The 24,159-nt window shown below is 43.4% G+C and overlaps 2 protein-coding genes across 2 annotated transcripts; both read right to left on the reverse strand.

Moving 5' to 3' along the window:
- Window positions 1-125: 125 nt before the first annotated feature.
- Window positions 126-2,201, reverse strand: amer2 (APC membrane recruitment protein 2; the record flags this gene model as incomplete). The annotated part of the gene is made up of 1 exon (XM_083936317.1): window positions 126-2,201. One exon carries the CDS (start codon window positions 2,199-2,201, stop codon window positions 126-128), a length of 2,076 nt encoding a protein of 691 aa, XP_083792443.1.
- An 8,563-nt stretch (window positions 2,202-10,764) lies between these two features.
- On the reverse strand, window positions 10,765-23,860 carry mtmr6 (myotubularin related protein 6). Its single transcript, XM_083935830.1, has 15 exons — window positions 23,688-23,860; window positions 21,050-21,181; window positions 19,018-19,180; window positions 18,768-18,925; window positions 16,865-16,993; window positions 14,910-15,044; window positions 14,646-14,778; window positions 14,376-14,485; window positions 13,826-13,951; window positions 13,682-13,731; window positions 13,408-13,501; window positions 13,191-13,297; window positions 12,131-12,265; window positions 11,902-12,028; window positions 10,765-11,413 (listed from the first exon to the last, which is right to left on the reverse strand). Exons 1-15 carry the CDS (start codon window positions 23,709-23,711, stop codon window positions 11,060-11,062), a joined length of 1,977 nt encoding a protein of 658 aa, XP_083791956.1. The 5' UTR covers window positions 23,712-23,860; the 3' UTR covers window positions 10,765-11,059.
- Between the last annotated feature and the right edge of the window lie 299 nt (window positions 23,861-24,159).

The raw sequence follows: 24,159 nt of genomic DNA on the forward strand, positions 1-24,159 counted from the left end.
AAGATTTGAGAGGAATTTATAGGCTGTTAACTCCACAGCTCAACATTTTTCTTAGTCTGGGAAAACTTTTGGCTCTGCATAGTCCATAAGTCAGTAGGCGAGAACAGACACCTGTTTGACAGGAGCTACTTCTTGTGGGAAGTGCCTCTGGTTGTGCTACCGGGTTTGTTTCCAGAGCGACGGACGGGCACCTTGGATACAGGGATTCTGGTGCGAACTGGGGGAGGCGCCTGGGTCTTTGGTGGAGGGGATTCAGCCTCTAAAACAGACGAGAGGGCTGACTGGCTTACAGAGTGGGGCGGCGGGGTCTGTCGGCTGCTTACTGGGATTTTGGATTCCCGAGGGAGGCTGGTACTTCCTTTCATTGATTGGAAGGAGGAAGAGGAAGAGGAGGAAGGAGGAGTTGTTGGGGAGGTGGGGCTCAGTTTGTATTCAGTGGATGGAGAGGGAGTGCTGCTTAGATCTTCATCCCTCTCCTGCTCTTCGGGGTCATTGTAGAGGTCGTACAGGTGGTCTCCAGAACAACTGTCACGTGATAGGGCCATCTTCTGGTTTCGCTGCAGCCCGCCCTCATCAGGTGTTGCTGTGGGTGTTGCTGAGGGTGTGTCCCAGTAACCCTCATCACTAAGTGGCTCTTTTTCACCAGGTGATGTGGGATGACGGCCATGTGTGTGAGGGAGGGGGGGTTTAGCTGCCCGGCCTGCTGCTGCTGCACCAACTACTGGAATCTTACTGAGCCCCAGTGCCCTCACCTGGGGTGCCTTTCGGTCTGCATTCCTGTGCGCTGAGGGCAGGTGGCTGCTGGCAGGGTTGGAAGTAGCACGAGGGGGATAAGTGGAAGTTGGGGTATTACAAGAAGGTTGGTGTGATCGGGGCAAAGCAGGGGAGTTGTCACCTGTGGAGGGCAGCATGTGCCAGAGCCCCTGCATGTCTGCGTCGTCCACTCCTTCTGGACTTGCCATTTCTTCCCCTCCACCCATGTAGGCCACCACACCACTACCGGCTGGGTGCTGCTGTGGTGGAGGCGGCGCCCTGGCCCGGGCAGGGAGGGAAGAAGGCACGGAGCTTGCGGAAACAGAGAACATGGGCTGGGTCAGCAGCGAAGGTAGAGGGGGTTTGGTCGGGGAGCCATGAGTTGTGGCACCTGTGATACAAACAACTCTCCCAACTCCTGCTACCACACTCCCCGCTCCTCCTCCCCCGCTGCTGCTGCTGCTGGTGCCACTGCCCCCATTACCCGCTGGACCCTCCTCGTCTGCGTCGGCAATAATGTCACCGCAGCCTGTCAGTGAATCAAAGCTCTTGAGGGATGTCACGTCGGTGAAGAGGAGAGAGCAAAGGCGGTCCACTGAGGGTTCTGATGGTGGGTCACCCGTGCTGCAGCGATCCAAAGGGGGTGTAGCGAGGGAGGGAGTGAGGCTGGAAATTGAGGCTTTGGCTTTTTGGATTGTAGGGCGCAACGGCGAGTCAGTGGGGGTGTAAGGAAAGGGGGAGTCTGGCTCACCAGATGGCCCTGGCATGGCAACACAGTGTGGGGGTGTCATGGTAACACTAGTAGTGGGAGTCTCTGGGTTAGGTGATACCTCTACATTCTCACAGTCCACTTGGTGATGATGTGGAGGCGGCTCAAGAGTAAGCGTAATGTCCATTACCTTTTCAGACTCGACAATATCCCCATCCTTTTCCGTCTTCCGTTCCACCTCTTCCCCCTCTCCCCCCTCTCCCTCAATTGTTCTTTCCTTGCGTCTCCATCGCATGCTGCTAAAGAAGCCCTTAAGGCCCCTCCCTCTTCTGACAAGCCCCGCCCTCCCATTTTCACTCGACCTAAAACTCCCTCGTCGGAGTAGAGAGAAGAAACTCAGCGATTTACTGAGGGACCTCACCGGCCCCGCCTCTAGGATGGCAAGCCCCTCCCCTCTCTGTCCATCAGCATCGTTGTTCGAGCTTGTTAGTCCATCGTGGGTTTTGCTCCTAACGAGTTCCACTGATGCCGCTGAGCCGTTTCCATTCAAAGAATTGGCATTGTCAGAATTCCCGTTGTTTGTAGCTCCTTTGTTCCTGAAGGAGAAGAAGCTGGCCATCCCAGAGCCGGTGCGCCGCTTTCCGAAGAGTTTGAAGGCAGCTTTGTTGATCTTCCCCGTGGGCTGGGGGTCACACTGAGGAGCCACAGGAGGCTCCACACACTCCGACTGCACCTCCATTATCTAGCACTCTCGCTCCCACTCTATCCTCTCCCACAAGCTCTCTAGCTCCCTTTCTGTCCTCTCTCTCTCTTTCTCTCTCTCTCTGACCACACATACACTCACTCACTCACCCTCTCTCTCTCTCTCTCTTTCTCTCCACGATGCTGTCTGGTGCTCTTTCACTCCCACTCTGACTGGCTCTATCGCCTGCCTGCTGGTTTTCTCTCTCTGCCTGCCTCCCACCCTCCCCTTCCTCTCTTTCTTTCTCTCTCTCTCTCTCACACACACATGCTGGTAGCTGCGCCTTACTGTATCCATGGCAACAGGGTGGGCTAAGCAGCTTTCGTCAACGTTGGCGGGGCGCCAGTGTCTGTCCTCCACACCCTCCCCCATCCTCATCATCTTCCCTTCCTCTACCTTCACTGTCACCGATGCACTGTTTGCTCTTTACTTTTAACTACTTATCAATATACAAGTCCTACATTCACTGCTTTCACCCCTGTGTGTGTGTGTGTGTGTGTGTGTGTGTGTGTGTGTGTGTGTGTGTGTGTGTGTGTGTGTGTGTGTGTGTGTGTGTGTGTGTGTGTGTGTGTGTGTGAGTGTGTGAGTGTGTGTGTGTGTGTGTGTGTGTGTGTGTGTGTGTGTGTGTGTGTGTGTGTGTGTGTGTGTGTGTGTGCTTGCGAAGGTGGGGGAAAATGTGTACAAGTGTAGCAGTCTAGCACAAGTTTTAGATATGAATATTTTGAATAATTTCTTAGTAGATGTGTCATACTGTAACATCCTGTGAGGTAAGTCATGTCAAAGCTTTGTGTGTGTGTGTGAGAGAGAGAGAGAGCTTGGAAAAGTTCAACATAAATTAAAATAAGCGTATCAGAAGCCTCTATTAAAGGACTCGAATACAAGATCTGCTGATCAACAGTATGAGTGGGTTTAAGTAGGATATGGATTTAGAAACAAACACACACACACGCACACACACAAACAGCTCAGACATGCATCCAATACAGTTTGACACAGGCATATAGGCCATATGGCCTCGAGCCTTCTTCCATATGGACACACAGGACCAGGTGTCTGAGAGCTATGACAACACATCTAACTGTCATCCTATCATCCTAAGTATATGTATATGTGTGTGTGTGTGTGTGTGTGTGTGTGTGTGTGTGTGTGTGTGTGTGTGTGTGTGTGTGTGTGTGCTATACTTTTAGCATCTACCTTGGCAACCAGCAGACTCTCTGTGGGCATGCGGAACAAGGAAGTGTCCACCAACTGGAGGAAAAAAACGTTGTACAGCCTTAACTTGTTGCTTTGCTGTTATTACTTTTTCCTATTCCCTTAAATATAAATGTGACATAATAAAATGTGTCTTATCTTACAGTATGCTGATGAAACATTAAGTCTACAAATGTGCAAAGATAAACTTTGCATTCATTCTGGTGTTATAGAATAAATGGGTGCTCCGTGTCTCTCCTGTTGAGCCAAAGTTTTTGGAGGGGTAACTCCCAAAATATATGTCATCCTTGCCTGATTTGGGTTCCCATTTATTTGTGCTGAGCGTGATCAGCTGTGGGTGCTCTTTTTACTGCCTATTCTATCCTCCCAACCCCCATGAATATCCCTGATACCCCGACCCACTTACAAACCTCCTCTCCCCTCCTTACTACCCTCCCCTGCTCCTTTTTTATCTCCCCCCCTCTCTCTCCTCCTCCTCCTCCGCCTCAGTTGCTTTGGGCATAGGCTCTTCTCTTCCAGCCCACTGCTATCAAACAATGTCTGCATTCATCCGCCAAAGGCAACACACACACCCACAAATCCACACACATGCTCACGCCCACACAAACACATTTTGAGGGCTTCCCCAGAGTGAAGCACTGAAGCATATCTTCCTCCTGCTCTCCCCTAATCAGAACAATGATCTGTCCGCTCAGCCTACAAGTAAGTCACCCAGCCGGTCTGCCCAGCCAGTCTTCCAGTGTGTGTATTTTCAGGTACATCAAAATACCCAAATAGCAGAATCCCCTACAGCCATGCTAGCAGGTTAGCCTGGTATTGGATGGACTTGAAGCTGACTCTGGGCAGCAGATGGCTGGCAAAGAGTGGAGACTGATGAGTGGGTTCAGTTACCACATTATGAGACAAAGGATTTTAAGGAGTCCTAAGGGTTCTTTGGGTTTAAATGCTCTTTGTTATGCTGCTTAAATCATTCCAACATGAGTAAAACATTACTACTGGTGTGCAATATTTGTATATTCCCTAATAAAGACCATTATAATACACATGGCAGCCTGTACCAGCCTTCACAATCCCTTTTTTTCCTGCATCAGGTTGGATTTGGTGGACAGGCAAGAGAACATAATAGCTATTTACTACAAAAAAATGTATAGAGATAGCCCGCTTTGACATTAATATTTACACTTTGAGGTAAATATTGTCAAAATCACTATTAAAATTGACGATGCTATTTCTGTATGTAACAAGAACTGTGGCCCACAAGCTTCTTATGGCTATTTCTACAAAAATGTAACATGTGCTTTCTTCACAACCTTAATGATTAATTTATTTCTCTTTTTACCACGAGCAAAGAGACACATGCATGCAAGCAATAGAAGAAGTATGCACCCTATTATCTTTACACACACATGTGTACACACACACACACACACCGACACCCATCTGTCTAAATAGGGTTCCCATTTCAGCCCCCTGAGTGAAGCTCACCACTAAGTGGGACAGTTAGAGGACATTTTCTCTCTCTGACTCTCTCTCTCTCTTGTCCTGTTTTCTAACAATATGGCTCATCTCGCCTTGTGTGTGTGCACTTGTGCCTGCATGTGGCTGCCGAATGTGCTTTTAAACACTCAGTGCTCTGCTCATGAAGAGCCGCGGGATGCAAATATCGATGTACCATTAAAAACACGTGTGTTTGTGTGTGGCAGAGGGAATGCATGAAGGGATGGATTGATGGATAGATGAATATGTTATGATGCTGAATTTATCAGAGTTCTTCCTGATATGGGAGAACAACAAATCATTGTAAATTACCTGCTTGGGTTTACATGTCATCCTCGGCAATTAAAATATCTTAATACCTATGCTTAGGCAAAAATGTGCCAGACATTCAAATTATTTCAAGGTAAAGGAAATTCTTTTGTCTATGTTTCTTGGCGAAGAAGGTGACCGTACAGCAGGTGCTCGTCCTGTAAAGTATTGTCTGTCTCCACATCATGATAATGATAATATTATCTTTATTTATTAAAGTCTGTGTTATTATCATCCAGCTTTGATTATCTATCATGAGATCATGCCAATGATCAATACGATGGTGTCTCAAAAGTTGTGATCTCTCCTTTTTGTTCAATCCACTTAAGTCTTTTAAACATCGGTACAAACTATGCCAATCTTACAACAAAATTATTGTGAAACAAATAATCTAAGTGCAACCGCAATCTATCAAGAGCTGCTATCAAAAATCTGACTCTATAATCACTGTTTCACTTGCCAAGGCTCCAGCTCTCCACCACATTGTTAACTTTGGAAATACAACTACCCGGGTACTGCGTCACCAACCTGTGCAGGATAAGAACACACTGAGTCCAGTCATAAGGTTTCCCATGCTCAAGTCAAACAATAGAGCAAAAGTCAATTCCCTTGATTGTGCCCTCAGTCTAACAAAGATAATAAGACAAAGGGGTTTACATGACAAATGTAATAGTCTGAACTTTGCCTCAACAGGCTAATCAAAAATAAATCACACACCCTTATCAGTTGGCAGCAGGTGTTGACCTTGGCAGATTATTAAGAATCAAAACACTATATGAATTTAATAGCTGGGGTGTAGCCACAAGTGCAATACGCTTCAAGTGTCAGCCCATAGACAGCAGGTAAAATCACAAAGATATTCTTGTTGTAGTTTCATTATAATCTCTGCCAGGGCTATTATGTATGCATCAATTTAATACAATAGTACACATACAATACAAAAGATTAATAGTGCAAAGAAAAACACAGGTGTAGTTGCTTGTACATTACTAATGACATACACCATCATCATCATCATCATCATCAGTAGGGGTCATGTTAATCAGGTTGTTTCAGGACAACTCCAGATTAAACTAAACTATAGTTTGGGTGTGTGTGTGTGTGTGTGTGTGTGTGTGTGTGTGTGTGTGTGTGTGTGTGTGTGTGTGTGTGTGTGTGTGTGTGTGTGTGTGTGTGTGTGTGTGTGTGTAAGTAAAGTATTAAACCCCTCGGGATTAACCCCCCTGTGCTGTTTTGTTACTTTAGTAATCAACAGGGGGTGGTACAAACTGTTGTTAAGCCGTGTAAGCACAGACTCCCCAAACACTTTTACATTCCAAAGGCTGTAAACAATGTGTCTATTAGCATGTTTATTCTTTTTCCCAGTTAGCTATATACAATAAAGTAAAATAAGTATAACATAACCAGAATAATCGTCTAGTCCTGCTATATTTATCCATTCAATTAAATATTTGTAATTTTTCTGTCTTTTTTTTGTTTCGCAGAAGACAATTACCATAGCATCAAAAGTGCATGTGGAGTTGATAATATGAATGATCGCTCTGTTCCATTTAGGTGCCAGTTACCAGTTCATTGGCTCACTAGGACGCGTAAATGGAACAGAGCCATCATTAATGTTATTAATTATAAATGCGCCTTTATGACTGTAAGTCAAAATTCCTTCTATTCTAGAGCAATATGCCATGGCTATGTTTCTAACTATTAAAAAGTAGTGCAGTAGTGAGTTTACAGAGAAGAACAGTTGCCATTTAATATTAATTAAAAATGCTGCTGACATTGAGTCCTGTATGTAGAAGAGAGATAGACACCCAAACCTACTGAACATTACAAACACATACAGCCTGCATGTGTACCATCCGCATGTGGGCTCTCTGTGTGTACAGTATAGAGACATTTTGCATGAGTGCCACTGGCATTTATGTTGAGTGGAGTTACAGCATTGGCTCCTTGTCCTCTGGAGTGTTCTCCAAGCATGGCGTGCAGTACTCATCTGAATGATTCAGAGCCCCCCAGCAACTCGTCTCTGGAAGAGGCTCCTCAATGTTTAATGCGAGGTAACATTCACAAGTAGGCTACAGGAAGACCTCTTGAACAGAGGCTAGTGGCATAGTGTTAGAGGTGCATTAACCTGACGTGCCACTTTGTCAACATTCAGAAGAAAGGCGCATCACTTAAAAGCTACGACGCTAGAACTTATTTGGAATTGGAAAAAGGCATAATAAAGCCTCTTACATAGCATTCATCAAACGTATGCCAATATCTGCCTTAAAAAAATGTATTACGGTCAAATAAGAGGTTGGAGAAACCTTGTGGGAGAACAAGAGAGAGGTAAAAGATGAATGAAAGGGGGATTTGAGGTTGCTAAAACCCCTATTGTTCATTCTTTGACGTGTGTATATTGACTGTGCGTGCGTGAGTTCTTCTAATTGTAAAGAGTGGAGCTTTGGAGAAAGCTGACTTAGCCAGTAAACGCACATCTTTATAGTAAGTTATTGTAGCTGTAATCATAGACACTGATTTGTCTATCTGAGGTCAATGGTCACTTTTTTTCTGATTGCTGTGTGAATGTGGGCATGTGTGTGTGTAAGAACAGAACTCCATTCATCCCTGCAGTATGTAAGGACGGCAAGAGAGTGGTGTTTCAGGAGGAAATAGTTCTCTGCCGGGGCTGCTAGCACATACTCCATAAAGTATTTAGCAGCACAGAGGCTGGATAAGACACAGAAGAATGTAAAGTGTCACCCTGGTGTTGTGAAGTTATATGCTGTGTCTTTGAGTGCCACACAGCACAGCACATATAAAATATAATGTTGAATAACATGGATTTGCAGATAAACACATATCACATGTTCACACTTGTATGTGCTGACATCTTCCAGGTTTTACATCACGTCTTTCTGTAGCAATCATCTGATTGGGGAAGAAGTTTGCTTGTACAGTAAATCCAATCCAATAAAGATCAAGAAAATCCTTTCTGAGCTCTAATATGAAAGTTACAACGTTAGTCTGGATTTAACAGAATGATGAAATAATAAATGTGAACTTCAGACCTAAATGAACATGGCACATCCCCAGGCCCCAGTAAACCTAACCCTGTTGACCCCATACAGGTGTATGACAACTAAAAGAAAGGATTTTACCTTAATCATATCAGTCTTGTTTTATCCTTTCCTACAGTAATAGTTTATTCAGATATAAGTATTTTGACATGACGTTTTAGCACCTATAATATGCTATCTACAAAGATGCAAAGCAACACATTCTGATATGATTGCAGTTTATTTACTCAAGTACTGCACTTAAGTACAATTTTGAGGTACTTGTATTTAAGTATATCCATTTTATGCTGTTTTATACTTCTACTTCACTACATCTCAGAGGGAAATATTGTACTTTTTGCCCGACTACATTTATCTTCAACCGCTTATCCGGGGTCGGGTCGCAGGGGCAGCAGCTTTAGCAGGGGACCCCAAACTTCCCTTTCCCGGGCCACATTAACCAGCTCTAACTGGGGAATCACAAGGCGTTCCCAGGCCAGTGTGGAGATATAATCTCTCCACCTGGTCCTGGGTCTTCCCTGAGGCCTCCTCCCAGCTGGACGTGCCTGGAACACCTCCCTATGGAGGCGCCCAGCGGGCATCCTTACTAGATGCCCGAACCACCTCAACTGGCTCCTTTCAACGCAAGTGACCCCCTCACCCCATACTCCCGCAGCACCTCCCACAATATCTCCCACAGTATCTCCCGGGGGACCCGGTCATAAGCCTTCTCCAGATCCACAAAGCACATGTAGACTGGATGAGCATACTCCCAGGCCCCCTCCAGGATCCTTGCGAGAGTGAAGAGCTGGTCCGTTGTTCCACGTCCAGGACGGAATCCACATTGTTCCTCTTCAATCCGAGGTTCGACTATAGGACGAACCCTCCTTTCCAGCACCTTGGAGTAGACTTTACCAGGGAGGCTGAGTAGTGTGATATCCCTGTAATTGGCACACATCCTCTTGTCCCCCTTTTTCAATAGGGGAACCACCACCCCGGTCTCACCACTCCCTTGGCACTGTCCCAGACTTCCACTCAATGTTGAAGAGACGTGTCAACCAAGACAGCCTCTCCCAACCCAAAGATTTCAGCATTTCAGGACGAATCTCTTCAGTCCCTGGGGTTTTGCCACTGTGGAGTTGTTTGACTACCTCAGTGACTTCCGCGAGAGATATTGACAATGATTCCCCCACGTACACTTATGAGCATCCTTATGTTTGAACATGGTGTTCGTTATAGACAATCCGTGACTAGTGGAGCCCCATGCAGGACTCCATTCAGGGTCTCCAAGAAGGCCGAATACTCTGAACTGCTGTTCGGTGCATATGCACAGACAACAGTCAGCTTTCCCCCCTACCACCCGCAGGCGTAAGGCGGCGACCCGCTTGTCCACCAGGGTAAACTCCTCACGCCTCACACCCCGGGCAACTCCAGAGAAGAATAGGGTCCAACCCCTATCCAGGAGTACGGTTCCAGAACCGAGTCTGTGCGTGGAGGTAAGCCCCACCAGTTCTAACTGGTAGCACTCCACCTCCCGCACAGGCTCCGGCTCTTTCCCCCACAGTGAGGTGACATTCGATGTCCCCAGAGCCAGCCTCTGCTGCTATGATGCATTAATATACTACTAATATAGAGGTATCTAAAATTGGCTCCAAGTCAATGAACTACAACATTTAAATGTATTAATTGTTGGTACAAACAGAATATAACATATATAAATATATAAAAGACATAATACTTTGAAAGGAGTAATTATTTACACTTTTGGTTATTTAAGTACATTTTGTTGACAATTCTAATGAAACTTTGACTTAAGTAATATTTTAAAGTCAGGATTTTTACTTCTAATGGAGTATTTCTAGTGTGAATACTTCCTCCACCCCTGGTTTTAAGATACGCAGACTCATTGACCTTTCACCTTGGCCCAGTGTCTATGATAGCGAACCGTGATCGGGGTCAGCTGTCATAAATAATCAGTCACTTACACGGCAGACAGGTACAACCAATAGGATTTTGGGATCAATGCACATTAGTAAATCAGATTATCCAATCAATGTAAGATGTAGAATAGGATTAAATGATAAACGAGGGGGACAGTTAACAGCTGGATGTCTTCAGGGTCTGAGCATCACAGTCCATTTGGTCACAGGATAGGTAAATAAGTGAAATGACAAGTAGCTATTTAAAGCAAAAGTGCGTTAAGTCCGATGCAGTTGGCAGTGGTGCCAAATCCTGGTGCCGTGTAATTTTTCAGTGCTAGATTATCTTTACTAATGTAGAATTTGATGGTTTTTTTTTTTTTTCAGTAACACTAGAGGAGAATCAGCTCCAACGACATTCAGATTAGGGCTGGATTCAAGCCTTGGATTAGATTTAATATTTCCGGTGCCAAAAAAAAAGGGATTTTCTGTGGGTTTTCATGTGGAGAAATATGACTATTTGTTGAGGATATCAAGCCCATGTGTTAAAATTGATTATATAAAAAGCTGAACAAACTAGTCGACTGACTTTTTTGGATGAATTTATTCTCTTATTCTATTCATTTATTCTCTATAGTGCTTTTCAACATTCATAAAAAACAAGCTTTTTTTTATATAGGTGCAGTATATGACATAATAATGACGCTTTCCATTGAGATTTAGACTATACACACATACAACTTCATTCACTCAGCCCATTGCGTAATCAGTACATTATCTCACACAGAACGACAGCTTCCCCTCGACACGCACACACTTTCAGTAAGCCCTCTCACTCAGTCACGCCTTTCGCTCGGTATCCCACAATTCCCGTTTGGTCTCAGCAGGTCATGCGTGCAACTCCGAACTCCAGGCTGACAACAGCTGGCTCCTCTTTGGCCAAATCGCTGTTGTATGTCCCTTCTAGCTCTCCGTAGCTCTGCTTCCTGCTCTCGGTGCCACTACTGCCCTCCACTGTTCGCTCCGTGTCGGTGCTCTCCGTGGCCTCCTCACCCACTTCCTCCTGCTCGTCGTCCTCCTGTCTCTGCACTTCTTTGTGGTTGATGGGCGCACCCAGAATGAGGGAATCGGGACGTGGCGGGAGGGCATTGGGGTTGGAGCGCTGATCTCTGGTGGGAGGAGGCGCGGGGGGGTCAGAGGTCACAACAGGGGTAACGCCAAGCTGGTGGAGTTGCTGGACAAGACAGAGAGAGGGACAAGACAACAGCACGTTAACGCAGCTGCTATTTAACTTTTAACTTTTGATAACTGCCATGTTTCTCAAGACAAACTGCAGTAAATGATATACCGCTTTCTCTAAATATGGCAGCATATTTGAGGTTAATATCAGTTAAAATGTGTTTTTGGAAAGTAACAATGATGTATGGTAACCGGGCAGCCGGTTGCAATTTTCTATCTCAAGACAACAATATTCTTCATAACATAATTATCTTGTTATCTCAAAATAATGGCGGTCTCTTCCTCCACAGTTTGTTTGTTTCCCCCAATGTCACGAGAAAAACAACTTTGTTATCCACACAAGATAATTAACTCATCTTCCGAAGCCATGGGATTTAATTTGCAAAAGAACACAAACACAAGTACAAGTATAAAACAACAAAATACACTTGCAGCTTCAACATACAGGCTCTGTAGAGAGAATCAGTGTGTCAACTAACTCACATTCTCCAGTGCTTGCAACGTGCTCTCTGCTTTGCGGCTGTTCTCTCTCAGAGTGAGAACGGTTTTGAGGACAGACTGACGTGGGTGCATGGACCGATCAAACTGGTGGTACATGTTCCTCCAGAACCTTTGGTATTAAGAAACATACAGTAAGATGCCTTGTAGCGAGACAGGCACAATTGAAGTACGGTGCTTCGAAAATGTTACACATGAGGTGAGGTGTACTGACTTGAAATGGTAGGGCAGAGTGGAAGGCTCCAGCACAGGGTGTGCTTCAGAGTATGCGGGGCTGTAGAACGGATTCAAGTAGTTCTGTTTTTCGCTCATTAAAAATGCCCACAGTGAGTGGGTCCGCTCTCTCAGCCTGCAACACAAAACAGCAGTTAGAGAGACGCATAGTGTTGCTTTCACACTCATAGTATTTTCAGAGATGCCTCTGTCATGTTTTATTGACTTCATTCAGGCTTCCAGTACAGATATCAGTAACAGAAATACAGTCTGTATAAGTGATTGAAATTCATTGGTAGAATAGAAGACGTGTCTGACTACACTTACATTTTTGTTATAATTTGGTTGTGAAATTATTGTTTGCTCCATTAATCTTTTGATGCTCTGACAACATGCAGCAGAGTAGGTAATGAAACTGTATTTATCAGACTGGGCTAGGGGGGGTAAAGTGGTGGGACAATAGCCCCTTCCCTACTTCCGGCACCCTTGCTCAGAGCGCACCCGTCTTTGAACTCCACCTTCATTTTGATATTAACTACAAACCTGTGAGGTTTCCTAACTGGATCTTGCACCGTTATTTGGCCAGAGGTGTAAAGTGGGGAGGCCCCTTCCCAACTTTCTACCCCCATATTTCTGTCTCCTTTGCTCAGATAACATCCATTTCGAACCTGGCCTTCATTTTGAACTCAACGACACACCTGTAACATTTATCTTGCACAGTTGCGACACTATCGGGGTGAGTACATCTGGCCGCAGACAGACATAAACACCTGGCAAAATACTCAAAACAGCCTCCGTGGTAGTTCCCGTTACAGGAGCTGTCTCCAGGACCACATTTTGCCTTGATGACTCACAAGGTGAAAACAATACCATTGTCTTTTTTGCGGCTGGTAATTAATTGTGTTTGTTTTAGCCTGATTCAGCACAAGGATGTTTCCCACACAGGAAAGGTATATAGAACTGATGGATACATTTAAGAGTTGTTATGTGTTCAGGCAATAAAAGTGAGGAGGAGGTACAGTAAACAACTCTACACAAGCGAATGTGTGTGCTGGACTCACTGCAAGTCCTCTCTCTGTCTCTGATTGTTGCCAAGGAAGTTCCCGTATTGACAGGAGTGGACGTGTTCATGAATCTGCAGCAGGAACCACTCGCTGAACTCAAATGCCTACGGGAAGAGTTATCTTTCAATAAATACAATAACCACACTGCGTATAAGGCAAATAAGCCTGTGTAAACGCAATACACGTCATGTAGCTGTGACACATCCCCACACACCTGTGGGAACTGCTCCGTCAGCTGCCAGACACACTCCAGGAACTGAGTGAAGATAGGAGACACTTCCTTTGGATCCCCGTCCAATTGGTCACACCTAAGGATACACATATCACATAATAAGTATTACTAACTAACAAACTAGTATATATATAAAAAAAATTACATTATCTAGTATGTATCTATTACTAGGTAAAAAACACAAATAACTATGAAATAAAGAGCAGAACCTAACAGACTGCATCTTTAGTCTAATTTGATCCAGTTTAAAACTAACCTGTCTGCAAACTTGTGGCCAAAGGAGATCCAGTCTTTCTCGATCAGCACCTAGAAGACACGTGTAAAGAAAAAGCAAGTTTGAAGTGTTTTCACTAGTGCCAAACTGTGCGTGTGTATGTGCGTGAGTGTTTGCGGCTGGTACCATGAAGCCCTTGATGGTGCGGTAGTAAGGGTCCATAAGTAGCGCGCCCAGTGAGCAGACCTGGGCTGTTCTGTCCCATCCATCTGAGCAATGAACCAACACGCTGGCTCCTTCCACAGTCACCGCCTGGGGTGAAGAGTGACAGCAGAGGATTGGAGCATTAGAAAAAAAATTATATACTTACACGTGAGTGCTGACAACTTATTATTAACTTATTTTGCGATGTCACAACTAAACTATATATAGTCAGAAAGTGACGCAACAGTGCCATTACAGCAGTGACGCCAAGGGTGCACATGTGGAAGAAGAAGAAACACTAACCAATCAGAGAAGACTGGGTTTTTAGGGGGAAGGGGGCTTAGACGACAGGCTGAATACATGTATATTCAGACACACGGTATGAAAACAATTATGTGTGTCTGAACTAGTAGAAACCCAAACTACAAGTACGAACCTGAAAATGAGAATAATATGGGACCTTTAAATTTTATGCCACATATTACTTTCAGAGAAACTAAGATTAAGGAGCAGGGAAGGGGAATGATTTTACCTTGGTGAGAAAGATAGCCGCATCTACAACAGCCTTGATGTGCCGCAGCCAGCCACTACTCTCCAGGCCAACCAGGTGGTCACTCATGGAGAGAGACCGAGTCCCAATCACTGGGAGACACACACACACACACACACACACACACGCACGCACGCACGCACGCACGCACACACACGCACACACACACAAAGTTATTTCAGATTAACCGTTTACTGACTACTAATGCAATGACATTTTTGTGCCAGTGTGCGCGAGCAACGTGTCTTTTACCTTCTAGCAGTTTCTGCAGGCTGGTCCTCATTACATGGATGTTTTCAATGCCTACAAACTTGAAGCGGATGTTGGAGTAGTTGTCCTCGTTCTCATAGCCTTTACCTGCTGCTCGATTAGCGAGCGCATTCAACTGCACATGGGAAACAGAGGGGGAAAAAAACACACAAACAAAATGACTGCAAATCATCTGCTACTCAGTTTATATGTTGAATCACAGTACATTTGAAGCATTTGAGAAGAAGGTTTTTGTTTGGCTGTTACCTTTGGCCTAGTATCCATGACGTAGACAAAGCGGCTGTTGTGATTGGCCTTGCTGATAGCCTGCAGCATGCTCTCATCCTCTAAGCATCGCGCGCTGAACCCAGAGAGAGGCTGACTGCATCGACACACTGCCGCCTGTCAGGGCAACATCATCCGACAAAAAATATGAAATACTGCTGTTAAATTATCAACCAAAACATGAACATTTGACCACATTACACCTATCATTACCTCCCTCTATGACTCCCTCACCTATAATTGAACAACTACAGCTCCCAAGAGTCTGCCCAGGCCTAACAAGATTTTGTCCACATGAAAGAAAGATCCTCCTAATATGCGACAGCAGGCGGGCAGGACCTCTGCTATCGACTCAGAATTATTTTAGTAGAAAATTTAATGGACTTTAGACTAGGGTTGCAAAATTCCGGACATTTTCAAAGTTGGACACTTTCCATGGGAATTATCAGGAATGTATGGGAATATATGGGAACGAACCTTGAATTCACAAAAACTTAAAGTTAATATATATATTTCAGTTTCACTTTGACTAAAACAACCAGATTTCATTGAGAGTATCTATGCTATACCTCAATCACACGCACATACCACACCGCATACTGCAGAGGCTATGAGGACACGCCCCCTACATGCACTGTGCATTCCTCCATCACATGCACAGATGATTTCTAGAACCCTGGACTACGAAGGCCACATTTTTGAGCCCAGAGCACATGGCATTTGAAGCCCCATGTTGAGCCCGGGGACTACATAAAGTGAAGTAAGTTTTGATGATATTAGAGGGAAAATATATTTGATGTGTGGTATTTATGTTTAATGATGGATGTCTGCCTATGACAAAACAAAAATGTTTATATTTATGTTTGGATATGACACAGTTTGTTTAAATGACCCCCAATTTCCAATTTTGAATATTTCTAAAATTCCCCAGCTTAACTTCCCATAGAACATTTCTGGAAAGTTTACAGAAATTTTCAGCCTCTTTGCAACCCACTGATTACTAATTATTTTGGTGAAAGGTAAAAATGTCTATCTGTAGGCTAAGTATCAAAATATAATAAGCAGTTTTCTATGATATGTCTTAACCACATATATGTACGCAGAGGACAAATCCTCTGTATGTTGGACAGCCAGTGAGATTTCCTTTAGAGGCTGCATTTGTTATGTAAACCCACAGCATTTCAATAACATTTGCTTTGCACATTCATACAACCTCGGTAATAAACCTTTCAAATACATGGCCTTTCCTCTAGCGCCACCTTGTGGAGAACTATCACATATTGAAGACATTAAAGGGGAACTATGACCATTCTCAAAAATTATAAATCGTATTCTTATGTTTTTAGACAGTCCGAAATAATTGAATAGTAATTTGCATATTAGACAGAAACTGGTTTATGTTTTAGTGATGTACGATGTAAGCTTGCCCAGAATACCTTTGAATTGAAAAATTGCAGGAAAGTGCACAAACATCAGACAACAGAATGTGAAAACACTTCCCAAATAACAAACATTTGAGAGGACTGAAACAGAAGAAAAACTATTTTTTGAGTGGAGGGGGACTTTAAACTGGATTTCTCTCTTTAAAAAGAATTGTGATTATTTGTCCCCTCAAACAATTTTGTATTGCATGTGTAACAGCAAGTGCACCCAGACTTACTAAATGGGCTTTGTGTTTTTAATGAACAGTTTGCAAAAAACAATAAAAGAATGAAGTGATGGAAAACTTTTTTTTGAAAACCAGTACTCTTCTACAACTTTAATAGCAGTCTGTGTTCATTTCCATGGTGATTTTATTTCCTTTCACATTTTCTCTACAAACTAATTAAACATACAAAGATACTCAGCCAACCTCAATAAAACAAATGTATAAAATACTTTTTCCAGCACTGTGGAAAAGGGCTTGTACTCATACTGTGAGTGGGTTATTACAGTACCTTCTTTTCTTGGTAGAAGTATGTGAGTACAGGAAAGCGTCCTTTGCTTCTGAACTTGGAGCTCCCCACAATGATAGGCTTACTGGCTGTGATGGGAACATACAGGTCCCGTGGATATGTCTCACACACCTGTAAAAAAACAAACAGAAAACACACACACATCACACATACACACATATATGCAGACACAGCAGATATTGGCAGATGTCTCCTGGTTTGTGAGCATCAGTATTAGTATTACTCAACAGTAACAGGACATAACTGCAGTTAGGGTTCATAATATTCAACAATTTCCTGCAAGTAATCCCTTCTTTAAAGTTGAAATAGTGGATTGAAGTTCATACCAGAGCTGGAGCTGAGAAACTCCAGCGCCCTCTTCTGGACAAATATGCATAATGTTTTCATTATGTGTGGTAATGTCTAACTGGTTTCTCCAATACACTGTGTTACCGAATTCCCTAAACTACCACCACACCCTGACTAAAAGCCAGCATATAACAACAGTGAGATTCCTTGCCTCATGTTTGAGCAGGCAGGAGTGAATAAAGTTGACACAAAATATAATAAAGTAATACAAAGCGTCAGAAAATACAACTACTGCCAGCGTATGCAGGACTTTATTGCTCGGTAATAATGTCTGTGTAGCAGGTGGTGTTTATTGCACGGTGCCAAAGTTCAACAACAGTCTGCAAGTTCAGCTTTAACTGTGCAGAGTGCTTGCTGAATAAGTTTCATTTCATCTCTTTCTGTGCATAGACATCCTTCCAGTTAGCAAACACGTTGACATGATCTTTGGCGTTTATCCCATAGACTGTATGGTATATCCGTTTGGTCCTGATAGGGGCGGCTAAGGTGTATTTTACATAAAAGTTTGTCCTAATGCAGATTTAGCTATGATATGTCACATCTTGGCTAAGGCTGGGACAAAATATATTGATACAGAATATATCGTATTGGCTCCTCCTTGACACTGGTGCCAAATATCGGTAATTGTATCAAAACATGCAGATGCTCTCAGTGGAATTCTTTCTCATGAAGGTACACGGGCAACAGATTAACAGGCTTTTCAACCTTGTTCATCTTGTACATGACAGACAGGTTTTCATATAACAAGTTGGTTATGTCGTTAAGCACTGACATGGGTCATTTTTTTTGGCGTGTTCATTATTTTATGAGAGAAAAATGTGTATTTTTTCTTTTTTTTGCATTAATGTACTAGCTTTTTTATTTTTCTGTAAACGTCATTTACACAGATCTAGTGAGGCATAGTTGTATCTTGTATGCTAAGACATAACACTTGATCAACGTCAGCTGGGTCACCTGAGCGAGGGTGTGTGATGTGTGTGTGTGATGTTTGAGAGACCCGAAACATCCGATGACCTCCAGGTGCATCCCTTAAGATGTGTCCTAGCTTAGCATCAGAAGATGTTTCACTACAACTGGCTATTTTACACTGGAATGATGGCCCACACAGACATAGACGCATTGCATTCCTTGTGTGTGTGCATTTAAAAGGCATTCAGCTATGACTCTATGCCCTTTGTTGTACACTGTTTCAGCTCTGTTGTCACTTTCTGTAAAACCGGCACCAAAATGCAGTCAATAAACACATTATTCCTTATTTTAGCCTTCATAGGGAGGTTTTTTTTTCAGTTACACAGATATTGTGATTTACTGTAGTTGATTACCTTGCAATGCATCAGAGAATCGCTGTATCATGATACCTTGTTTATTGGGTCGTGAGTTGCTCGGTGATTCCCAACCATGTAACTGTAAAGACTATGTACTGAGCAACCAAACATATCAATTTACTTTAGCATCAGATCTTAAGGCTGTCCCCCCACCAGTTTTATTACACATACGATGAAGAACACAACGAGATACAGCCAACTATCTACTGTACCTTGAAGTCTCTGTTGACGTTTGTGAGCTGCCACTGGTCACAGGGGACTCCCATCCTCTCAAACTCCGCTCCGAGGTCGATGATTTGCCATCCTTCCTCCCTCTGCTGGTCGTTCTGTTTGGGGTTGTAGGAGAACGCATAGAGCTCCTCATAGGATACTGCACACAAGATAAGGAAACCAGTGTAACAGCCTTTACAAAAACATAGACAAATAATGACAGAGGTCTTAGATGGACACGCTGAAACCCACCAGGCCGTAGAAGGCGCAGCAGCGAGCTGTAAATGTCGTGGCAATCTCTTTCTCTCTGTACCACGAAATGAACCACCCTGAAGTTGCGACACTGGATGACCAGAGGACAGCCTGTGGTGGTCAGGGAGAGCTTCTCCACAGACGCTATATGATGATGCAAAATCTGCAAAGGAGGGGAAAGGTGTAGGAGCAAAAGAGAAAGTGAGGACCTGAGTTAGACTAGCTAAGTTATGTTGAAAGAAATGTTTGTTTATTATCGTATGACAATTAATGGAGTATACTGCTAAAAAAGAATCATAGTATACAAGGTACTATTTTCTTCTTTTTTTTTCAAGATTAACTAGTGTAATCCTATTTAAAGCTTACAATCTACACTTCTAAAATGTTCTTAGAGGACCTAGAAGAAAACCATTCGGTTACACAGCAAAGCCAGAGTAAGTATTAGTTTTATCCTGACAGCATGTTCAAAATCTTTGTAAATTCCACCAAGAAGCAGCCTTAATATCTACTGAAGTCATTCACTGTTATTTTCTTCACAGATATCAGACTATCAGAATTAATACCATTGTGAATAGTAAAAAAACATGTGCAAGGATTTCAAGAACCGGTATTTTGAACACGAGAAAAATGCTTGCACTCTGCTCCACATAAATACTTAATCATACATTATTATTAAAAATTTTAATGGCATAACGTGCAGAGGACAAGAAGGGCAAAAGCAGCACATCACCATAATATTCAACGAGGGCAGCGCCAGAGGGATTCCAGCCATGACACATCATTAAGATGCACATTCATCAGCATTTGTAAAGGCCGGTGAAACAGACACTGACACACTCGCACAAACACAAAGCATATGCTGATCTCACCAGCTGTTGAGACAGACAGTTACCCAACTGTTTAATATTTTATGAGGCTCAATACCATTCGTACAAACTCTCTCTCCCTCTGGCAGACGGATTCTAAATTGCCTGCACAAATGCAGACATGTACAGTACGCTGGCACCTGCTGTACACTGGAGACAATGTTGCATTCTGCACCGGAGTCAAAACACAGAGGAAGAGAAAATGTTCCCATTTCTCAGCACATGAAGCAGGAAGGATGGTCGTGGAGGAGGTCACGGCACCGGGATCTAGCTGCACAAAGCATTTTAAACCACGCTAACCTCTCCACAATGCAGACCAGCAAATGTGGCTATCTAAATGCTGAGGGTGCTATTTTCACTCCGTCTCATAACAGGATACAAGAAAGTAAAATATTTCTCCGTGCATACCCAACATTGCAATTCTGCACATGCGCACCTCAGATCGTGCATTGACAAGAACAATATTGCAATGTTAACAGCATTTTAAAAAAACTGGCGACCGACCGTAAACCAATCAGGATGACAACAGTACACACACACACACACACACACACACACACACACACACACACACACACACACACACACACACACACACACACACACACACACACACACACACACACACACACACACACACACACACACACACCTTGCTACTATATAATGAGGCTTTTGAGCCTCAACCCTACTTCCTCTTACCACACACATATATTGCATATTCTCTCCTTTTGCCTAACACACACCATTTGGTTGCAGACTTTCTTGCGGTAGTGATGCTGAGTGTCTGACAGTGTGCAGCAGCAATGACTTTGCGAGAAGCTACTGGCAATATTACACTGCATAAGTGCTTCCGGTGTAAGAGTGCATACATATATATCTTAGAGATGAATAAAAAGTCAATGAAACGTTTAAAAGAAAGTCCATTTTGTCAAATTAGCACCCAGTTTGTAATTGTACCATCCCACAAAAAAAACAGTTTCCACTGTATAAGTCCTCCCATTCTGCATCTACCCCTGCACTACTGTGGTATACAACACCCAGCATGGTTAGCATAACTATAACAACTAACAATGCATTTATCGTGGTTAGATCCATTTGTAATGGACCGTGAATGACATCTGTCATCATCGGCAGGATGCAGCCAGCCCCCCAAAACTACTCACCCAGATCTCCTGAGCGGCTGACGTTGTGTTGTTAGAGCTGCTCTCCACGAAGATGAGATGCGTAGCTGTGAGGTACAGTGTGCCATTTATGGATTTGTTGCTGAAGCGATCCAACAGACGCACCTGCTCCACCTGCAAACACACACACAAACCAGTAGTAAATGAATTAATCAGCAGGTCATGGTTCTAGTATAGATATAGTGAAAAGAAGAACTGGTTAACAGGTGTCACACTGGCTCAAGCTGGCACACCACCTAACCCTGACTACCTGGACCTGCCTTTCAGCTTCCAGCTCCATTATAATCAAAGTCACAAATTATTTCTGGATATGGGAAGGATGTCTCATTAGGGTACACTGACTGAACAGTGTAACAAATGTGATGTTCATGTCCGTGAACCATCCGATTCTGAAAAAAAAATTTGTGGACTGACTGCTGGCACCTCGAGTCAACCATTTATTTCTCTATTTTCTCCTTTGTCACTTGCTCAAAATGTGTTCTCATACTGCTGATGTGAATGCCTTGCAGTGCCCCCAACTCTTCCATGCACATAAACACTGATGCTGCACATGCTGCACTGTAGAACATTTACTCAAGTCACACATTTTCACACAGGAAGAAGTTATGATCCACTCGCTTATAGTTCTGTAGGAAATGCTGCTACATTTTTTAACATTTTTAACACTTATAACTTATCGCTCCTTCTCACTTATTAGTTTGTACTTATTTCATTACAATCTGCTGCTAAACTGAACAGTGCGTATTGTATATTGTATAGACCTACGCTTAACCACGATGTCTGTTGCACTCTGTCACACTTAGTTCATTGCTTGATTTATCTGATGTCAGCTTTATTTTGATTTGATTTATGTTTATGCTTATTGTTACTCTGATCCTTTCCCACCTTTGTATTGAAACTGTTGCAAAATAATTTCCCTCGGGATAAATAAAGCTTCTTGAATCTTGAATCTTTTGATACACGTTTTAATGCCTCTGGTGGTCAGAGTGCCTATTTATAACCATTAAATAAGACTTGGCCAGGAAAACCTTCAGTTCAGGATGAATGCACTTCATTAATGTGTGCATATTACACAGTATTAGGCTACCAAATACACATCGCAGGCTTTCACAAGATCTTTCCCAACATGATGTATTCTACAAATCAAATACAGTTGGAGGACTGAAATCCATTCGAATAAGAGTTGTAAATATTTTTTTTTGGTATGCCGATTGTTACTAGTGAGTTCCCCTCTGTGGCGAAAGGGCTATTTAGACAGTTAGCAGCGACAGCAGCAAACAGCCCAAATCCATGATTCATCATCTGTTTGACTCAGACATCCTCTTTTCTTTGTTTCCCTTTTCCTGTCGTTCTCTGATATGATGAAATAATAGAGCCTATCTTGGTCTCCCAGCAACCAGTGGGACACAGCTATATCACAGACAGGCTCCTTATTACATACTGGAAGTCGGGAGTGTGTGTGAGTGAAACTAACAATCCATTCTAAACTATGTGACGTTAATTCAAAGTTATTTTAAATACCATATTCCCCACATAGCTCAACATTTCTTTCCACAAGTGAATCTTTTAAAAAGTAACATCAAGGTATTTCTGTAGCAGGTTGATCCCAGAGTTAATACAGCTTAAAAACAACATCATCAACGTTTTTTTGTTTTGTTTTGATTTTTTTATACATGGAATAAACGCATATGTTTGCTTTCCTGGAGGCTAATAAAAGCCCTCCTCCTGTGTTTTATTCAAGCAAACAACAGAGAAGACTTGAGACAGAAGGGCCACACCCAGTCTGCATGCAATCACACCCACTTGATCCCAGCACATCCCTCACTCTATAGACAACTATGTCCACAAAGAATCATGTGCTTGGCTGTAACGTATAACTATCCTGGAGCTTTGAAAATGAGTGTCCTAACGAGACGGAGAAAGCTCACCAATGAACATACACACACTAGAATAGATTAGCCTAGTAGGTGTGGGTCTAAAGCGTGTGTCAAGCTGTGAGCCACAGTCGTTAATGTCAAGGGAACGCCCCCGGAACCATTGAGGACGCAATCTATAAGTATTTGGACAGGGACACGTCTCCCACTGTGTTGTCTTTGTACTCCAGCATTCTGGATTTGAAAGAACAACGATTAGGAGTGTAAAGTGCTAATCTGTCTCTGCTTTAATCTGAAGGTATGTATCCCTATACTGGGTGAAGGGGGCCCCTGGTGAATTTTTGCCCGGGGCCCCCAACACACTCTAGAATCGCCTCTGCGAACATAAATGTAAAAAACGACAGCCAATCCAAGAGTGTGAACACCTACAAACACTATTAACAGTTCACCAATGTCACACCGGATGCACTGTCTGGCTTGATAAATCAATAATAGGGCGTGCAGGTAGCAACATTACCAAGAGCTGCACCCAGTATGGGAGAAACAAACAGCTCATTGATGCTCGTCACGTCTGTGTGACACGTCAAACTGCTGGCAACACCTGCTATAAGATCCACAAACACGTAGGCTAAACAGTGACATGTGGTAAATGTAACCACACTCGATCGCGGCAGAAGTCCCCAGAAGACAGGCCGAGCTGCTGAGTGCATCTCATCCATTCGCGATTAGCTAGAAATGTTAGCTACCTTTGGCGTTCGGATATGCTCCATTTCACCGAGTCAGGACAGCTGTGAGAGACCGCAGAGCTTCACAGGACGCCTTCCTGACACGACGGGGTCACTGCTCATCTGTCGCTTCAGACTGCCGCACGAATCGTCCCTACTTTTGTCGGAAGCATACGATATGTTTATTGTCAATTTTTTTTCTTTTACTCCTGCATCCGCGTAAAGCTCCCGACAAACACGTCAACACTTCACGTTGCACGTTTTTTTCAAAGTAAAAGCACAACTTTTTATGTAGGTATTTAGACAACATTAAAATACTTCACCAATTTGACCTCACTCTCTGTAAATTGTGTTTGTAATTCGTTTGCAACTCAGGTCTCATCTACAGCATGGGGCCCCCAAGAGGTATAATGCAGATGTTGCATTAAGCCCCCCTATTATTTCAGTTTCTAATAAGATATTATAGCACATTGGGGAAGTTGCCCACTTTGCC

This window comes from Echiichthys vipera (assembly GCF_963691815.1).
Source record: "Echiichthys vipera genome assembly, chromosome: 21".
In the NCBI taxonomy this organism is placed as follows: domain Eukaryota; kingdom Metazoa; phylum Chordata; class Actinopteri; order Perciformes; family Trachinidae; genus Echiichthys; species Echiichthys vipera.

What these genes read in the sequence shown, in the direction of transcription:
- mtmr6 (XM_083935830.1), bottom strand. Translation starts at nt 23,711, where the DNA reads ATGGAGCATATCCGAACGCCAAAG. An exon ending in CAGCCGCTCAGGAGATCTGG is followed by an intron (nt 19,181 to 21,049) that starts GTGAGTAGTTTT and finishes CCTCCTTTGCAG; the next exon opens with ATTTTGCATCATCATATAGC. An exon ending in CGTTGCAAGCACTGGAGAAT is followed by an intron (nt 11,414 to 11,901) that starts GTGAGTTAGTTG and finishes TGTCTTGTCCAG; the next exon opens with CAACTCCACCAGCTTGGCGT.